This window comes from Ischnura elegans, chromosome 2 (genome assembly GCF_921293095.1).
Source record: "Ischnura elegans chromosome 2, ioIscEleg1.1, whole genome shotgun sequence".
Lineage (NCBI taxonomy): Eukaryota > Metazoa > Arthropoda > Insecta > Odonata > Coenagrionidae > Ischnura > Ischnura elegans.
Window position 1 is genome coordinate 76,511,779 of NC_060247.1, and position 7,252 is coordinate 76,519,030.

The following is a 7,252-nucleotide window of genomic DNA, read 5'->3' on the forward strand; positions in this document are numbered from 1 at the left end:
TTCAATTGAATTTCTAGCAGTACTGGTATCGAGAAATTGATGACCAATGCTATGGTAAGTTATCTTCTTTGATAAGCAAATCAGCCCTAAATGGAAAATATAATACCCCAGCTAAATGGTGTTAGAGTTAGTGATACTCTTTATTCTTATCGTTAAATTAGGTTATTCTGAAGATGTATGAAATACATATCACATGTTACTCATAACTTTGTTAAAACATTACTATTAATGCTTACTTGCTGGAAAGCGGTAGTTTTCCATGTTTACTCTGCTGAAAAGTATTTTTTGTTAGATAATCCCTGAAAATTACTCAAGAGCTTTACTTTTGATGATGGAGGATGGCGTGAAACTTTGAGCAGCTCATATTATCTATCATTCCTGTGTGCATGATAATTTTGTCTTATTCAAAATTGTTTACGTTACAGATAATTGGTAGTCAAAGTGCCACTGGTGGTGGGGAGCTTCAGGCGTGGGTGCCAGCCATTTGGGAGCAGTTGTTCTGGCATTGTGAGTGTGCTGAAGAAGGTACCAGGAATGTTGTAGCGGAATGTCTCGGAAGGCTAACTCTAGTGGACCCAGCAGCTCTACTCCCTCGTCTCCAAGAGTCCTTGTCATCAGAATCTCCTTTAATGAGAACAACTGTTGTTACTGCTGTTAAATTCACCATTTCAGATCAAGTAAGTCTAATTTCATTGTGTAATTTTATGCTGTTTTGTGTAAAATATCAGTGGTTTTAGATCCACCTTTTCCATAATGATATAAAATTAAGTAGCATCTGTTAAAGTCAAAACTGTTGGGAGAATGTTGGTATCAATAACTAACCATAGACAGTTTTATATTTGTATTGCGATACTGTTAGTTGGGTGTGGCTTTGTATTATGTCATAAAAAATGAAAGATTGGTCCATTTGTGTGTAAACCGAACATGGTGTTGTCACTTAAATAGTATCAATAAATAAGTTTAATTCAACAAGAATAAGTTTTCTAATACCATAAAACCTAATAAAAGCAATCCCTGAAAAGTGACTGCAGTAAAATATTTCACTTAGAAAATAGAATTATTTATGATTCTTATAATCATAATTGGGTTTCAGGCAGTCCTTATTTAATTATGATCGTAATGACTGCTACTATTATTACTCCCTCGCAGTTAAGAACTGCTTCGGTTTAAATTATTTCCTCGTAATGAGTTCCCCTTTTACATGTCGACCCCTAATGTTTGGGGATTGCATTTTAGATAAAGGAAGTTTTTCTGAGAACTTGACGTAAAATCTTTTGCTGACTTTAATGTTAATGATTTTTTGCCACAGTTTATCAGAAGGATAAATTTTGTACAGATGTTCACCTCTGATTTTTCCATTTTATTTCCATCGTAGTTTTCCCATTATGAACCTCTTTTGCAGTAAAAATTATCCCTTGTGAGTTGAAGTTAATCTCATGGAGCACTTTTTGTCTTATTCACATAATTTGATCATTATGTACTGTGGTTTAATTCATTGATTTCTTTTTTTTCCTCAGCCTCAGCCAATTGATGCTCTCCTCCGAGCGGGTGGAATGGGGAGGTTCCTTGGAGCCCTCGAAGACCCGGATCCAAATGTTCGACGTGTTGCCCTTGTGGCATTCAACTCAGCTGCTCACAACAAGCCTTCCCTTGTAAGGGACCTCTTAGACACAGTTCTTCCTCGCCTTTATGCTGAGACCAAAGTCAGGGTATGTAATCATCTCATTTAATGAGTTTTTTTTTAAGAAATGCCTCTTTCTTTTAATAACAGCATTAGAGACCTTTCTTAATCTTTTATTATTTCAAGATTTTTGTTGCCTTGAGTGAGGGGATTTATTGTGTATAAGTAAAAAGAAAGTAAAGAGACCATGTAAATGCTCTATAAATGTGGTATTTTATTTTGCACCATGTATTAAGGTTATAGCATTTTAAGCATTTTTGAATTAGCTTAGTGCTGTATTTTGTGATGATGCAGAGGTTGTCTATTTTTAAAATATCATGAAATGGTAGAAATGGTTTTGCATGTTGTGCAGTAGAGTTGCAATATTACAAACGTGGATGTAATGAGATCTTTCCCTGAATTTTTTTGAAAAGGTTGGCTTTTTGTTGGGCAAATATTTAAATCTTTTCAATGTGCAGTCATTATTTTTATATCACATTCTAATTTTTTTCAGAGGGAGCTAATAAGAGAGGTGGAAATGGGTCCTTTCAAGCATACTGTCGATGATGGTTTGGATGTGCGTAAAGCGGCATTTGAGTGCATGTACACCTTGTTAGATTCGTGTATGGACCGTTTGGACATCTTTGAATTCCTTAACCATGTTGAAGGAGGCCTCCGAGATCATTATGACATAAAGATGCTCACCTACCTGATGGTGGCTCGTTTGGCCCAGTTATGTCCATCAGCTGTGTTGCAAAGTGAGTTTGGATTTTTTAATGATGAAGTTAAATATTTCTTTGATCATGATTTGGTAGTAATACACTACTGATCAATTATAACAAGTTCTCATCATCCCAACTAAATCAGCCAGTTTATAATCACATTCGTCAAAAGTTCAACATTTCTGTGACACATTGTCCTGGGTCATCATAGAAATTCATGTAGTCCGTGGGATGAGAGGAGCCAAGAAATGAAGTAGCCTTTGCCTTCATTAATTTTATTGCACAAATAATGACCTTTAATATAATATTGTGTAATTTTAATTTCATGTCCTATTATTCAGGCTGAGAACTAATATTTCTTTTATTTTAGGGCTAGAACGTTTGGTTGATCCCTTGCGAAGCACCTGCACGATGAAAGTTAAGGCAAATTCCGTAAAACAGGAGTATGAGAAGCAAGATGAACTAAAGCGTTCAGCCATGAGGGCAGTGGCTGCTCTGCTGACCATTCCAGATGCTGGTGAGTATCACATAGGAACCTACCTCTTGGAATGGAATTGTTTGTGTGCCTGATGATCTTGGGTGGGTTTCACATCATTTTTGGGATCGGGTTTATTTATGAGATAAGTGTGCCTGTACAATCTGAAGATAATTTTGTCTTGTCTTACCTTCCTCTCAAAGGTATTCAATTGTCCTTTTCAAAGAGATAGGGTGGACGAAAGGTGGGCCTAATATTTTATAGGGGTTGGAGCATATATGAGAAGTCTGGGAGATTTAGGCTTCTCCTATTGCATCTTTTTTGTACCAAAGGATATGAAGTATCAGTCTACTAATCCATCCAGGAAGGGTAGAAATGTCTTTTCAGTCCCCAATATTCTTGAAAAGACTCTGTTGTTGCCCTGAGGCCATTTGAGTTATATCTTTGGATAAAACTAAGGCCTAGACATTTCTTTGTTGCATTAATTGCCAAATAGTTTCCTTTTATAATCTCTCGGGAACTACTTCAGTAGACTCTCATTATTACGAAATTCACAGGTTCATAGTAACAAAGTTTGTATGAACATTTATTTTAGGAATCAGCAAAAGAAATCAAAATTTCTTGTCTCTTCAGTCTCCCATATTTATAGTTGCACTGCAAAATGGCTGCAGAGTCAAGTGTATAAATATCCGGATGAGTTACTCGCAAATATATAAAAACGAGCACGTTCTTTTGATTTTCTCAATAGAAGAATGCAGTATTATGCAATCGAAGGTTGATATTTACCCGATTATAGTATGTGGTTATCCTGCAGAATGCAGCCCTGCATCACAAATGTGCGTTAACTCATGATTGTGATGAACTGATCTAGCAGTGTATGCGATATACCCGGAGCCGAAAAAAATCGCTGTCCATGGGAAGGAAGAACAGGCAAAATGCTGAAAAGTTCCCGATGTCACACAGGGTTAAATGATACTTGGTTCAGATTTTGTCCAATGTAATTTCCTCTACGCCACACCCCGTCGCATTGGCCGACTCCAAAGTTGCCAAATTTGAAATTTCGGACACACTTGAATTGTTCTAATGTTCGTATCTCTGAAACTTCGTAAATCAAATGTGGGTAGGAAGAGGACTAACTTTGCTTACAATTTACGAGGGGTAATGAGTGGGTCACCTGATTCCACAGGAATGAAGCTTATTATATGATGTTGTGTGCATACTGAAGTAAGAACCATAATTTATGCTCTAGGGCACAGTGCACGAGGAGAATTTAAAGGTAGCACAATGATTATAACATAGCATAGTGTTCATCTACCTAAATGCTGTTACTTATTCATGTAACTTTGTAAGAAAGTTCATTTTGTAACAGCCTGGACCTGGACTGATGTTTGTAATTTCGTAATAACGAAAATTTTTATTGTAAAGTTTCTTTTACTATAGATTTTATAGGCCTTTTCATCGGGACCAACCATTTAATTCATAATAACGAGAACTTTGTAATAAGGCTGTTCGTATTAATGAGAGTCTACTGTTATTTACTCTTGAAAGAATATTAAACCATGCATGAAATTAAATGTAATGTCTTTTGTGAATTCATAATGAGAAATTCCACCACTTCTACTATACACATATGATTTCATTAATTTTTCCCAAAGCCATTATGAAGAATTGTTGCACATTTTATGGAAAATAAAATTCCAGTTTACATTTACCAAATGGCTTCATCTTGAACCTCAGTCGATATTTTCATTCTCTTTGATTAGGAGATTCCTACACATATTCTAATTTTGTGCTGCAATGAACAACTTCCGTCCTATGTACTGTATTTTCACTAATTTAATACAATGTTTTTTCTCTGTTGTGTTGCATGTTGTAGGTCTTAATAGTTGGAAATTAGTAAATACATTTTGATAATGACTATTAATTTTATATTTCAAAGTCACTTTTCCATAGTGGAAATGAAAGAAGAATCGGCTTATACAGTTATGCATCCTAAATTCAAGCAAATATTTACTATTATGTATATTGTATATGCAAATATTGATACATAATGACTATTAATTGTTATCTTTCACAATCACTTTTCCCAAATGGAAATGAAAGAAGAGTCAATGTAGACTACTTATTATACATCCCAAATTCAAGCAAATATTCGGTTAAATTTGGCACCTCACTAATTATTCGTGATGGCTTTTTACACACAGATAAGAGCCCGCACCTTGGCGAGTTTGTCGCCCAAATAAGGAGCTCGCCTGATTTACAAGGCATCTTTGAATCGATACAGCGGGATTCTTCAGCATCTGGCCCCACTCCGTCATCACAGAGGCACCTCCGGCATGGGTTTCACCCTCGCACCCTCGACGCGAATCCCATGGACTTGAGCTGAAGGGAGGCACTCATGCTCTCGCCTGTTAATGGAGGGGGGCGCAATTTTCAAGACCATCCTCTCAATAAAGCAGCCACTGACACAATCGACGGCAACTGCGGTGCAGAGAGAGAAAACCACAGACAAATCTTCCACGTTGTGAGCACGAGACCTAATGTGGCATCGACTCGTAAATTGTGCATCGATGAGAATGAAATGGACAGGGTGTCGATGCCGTGTAAAATTGCTAAAACTGAAATTCCGAAAAGAGGAAGGAGGAGGGGGAAGAAATAAAAGCTTTGCCTTTGAAATTATTACGCCGGCTAAATAGTGAGCGGTCATAGGTGGTGGTTTATGTCCTTTAACCTCACCCCACACACTGCCGTTATCGAGTGGTTTATCTGAATTTTTTCATATTGATCCATGTGTTCTTTTTTTTACTCAGCAAGGGTGTCTGTGATGTCCTGGTACACGCAATGGCTGTATTATTTTTATATGGTTAAGCTGATTTTTGTGTGAAAATTTCTGATATTCTTTTACTCAAATGCTCATTTGGGGTGGTGTTTTCTCTGTTGTGCAAGTATTTAAGTTTGTTTCTCACCCCTCTTTCATCTTTGTGGCTACGTTCTTCGTCCTCAAGATGCTCCTGCTGATGGAAGTTTTGTTTGCTAGCTAGCTGGTTTGATGGGTGTACAGCATTTAACGAAAGAATGTTAAAAAATCAGGTGTTAAACAGGGCTGCTGGTTGGGCTGTGACAAAAAAACTGCTTGTGAATATTGATTATCGATATATTCTGTCATCCTTAGTGATTTGGTTCTGATGAAATATGTTTTAGAAGAATTGTTACAGTCACTTGGAGTTCACTTAACATTTTCTTCAATTTTTATGTGTTCTTATGTGGGCAATATTTTATCCTGGACGGAGTAGACACCCAGAATTTTTATGGCAATGTATTCACCACCATCACTTCTTTCTTGCTAATCTGTGCCAATACTTTCTTAGGATGCTTTATTCCTCCAAAACTTATCATTTTTCTGATCCTATCATTGAGTTTTTTCTAATGGTTAACCCAAATCTCTACCTTCCTTGTCCTTGGAAATTTAGTCAAGTTTCAAGATACATATATTCATTGCATTTGCTATGCAACAGTTAAAAAGTGAGTGCTTAAGCAGGAAAGCATATTAGTCACGACTCTGTAATGAAATGTTTGGTGTGACTATGTGTGTGACATGGAGTTAAGCATGTTTAATTGATAAATCCTTATGTTAGTGATGTTCTTAAATAAAGGTTAAGTTGTTTGATTTGATCATACTCATTCTTTGGAGTTTATCCTTGAATGTCCTGTGATATCGATTTGATTCTTTTTCAATCTGAAATTTTTACTTTTTGAAAGCCAGTGCTAGGAAGTGAAATTCCTCATGTGACTTTTCATCACATCCTAGTCATTATGTGGACCAGTGGAGTAATTAGGAATATGCTTTAGGGGTGGATGGGGACGCCTGGGGGGTGGGGGAACCCTCTCCCCGGGCAACAGGGAAAATACTTAAAAAATGACATGCCTGGAAATACATTTTATGTCATTTTGGCACTTAAAGTTTAGCATCAAGCAGATGCAGTTATTATATCAAATCTAGACGATAGTGTTAAATATCTTTTATTTCTCAGAGGCTCTGGGGGAGGATCTAAGAAGCATTCTATTTTGAAGGAAGAAAGGCTTGTAGGACTCTTGACAGCACTGATTTTTTTTTTGGATTATGTATACCTCTCAGCAGCCTTCATCTATGTTCAACTTCATTTATTCCACCGATCTATTTCCATTTTTTTATTCCTTCCAACATTCATCTCTTGGAAAACCTACCAATCCCTGTGTAGTTTTATACTGTGGCTCAAAAGTGAAAGTAATCTTCATCTTTGACCTATATGTGTAATGAAAGAGAACTTAAAAACTGATTATGGTGAACAAGATGGTGCCAATTTCTCTACATATTAGTATGCTTCCATCTTTGTCTTAATTTTTGACCCAAGATTT

At 36.5% G+C, this 7,252-nt stretch overlaps 1 protein-coding gene across 1 annotated transcript in view; it reads left to right on the forward strand.

The window, feature by feature from the left end:
• Positions 1-6,529, forward strand: part of LOC124153993 (cullin-associated NEDD8-dissociated protein 1) — a 31,500-nt gene extending 24,971 nt beyond the window's left edge. Inside the window, exons 19-23 of the mRNA XM_046527454.1 lie at positions 426-677; positions 1,518-1,709; positions 2,175-2,418; positions 2,753-2,899; positions 5,062-6,529. Of these exons, the coding sequence (XP_046383410.1) occupies positions 426-677; positions 1,518-1,709; positions 2,175-2,418; positions 2,753-2,899; positions 5,062-5,243 (1,017 nt within the window). The 3' untranslated portion in view covers positions 5,244-6,529. The remainder of the gene's footprint in view (positions 1-425; positions 678-1,517; positions 1,710-2,174; positions 2,419-2,752; positions 2,900-5,061) is intronic.
• Positions 6,530-7,252: the final 723 nt, after the last annotated feature.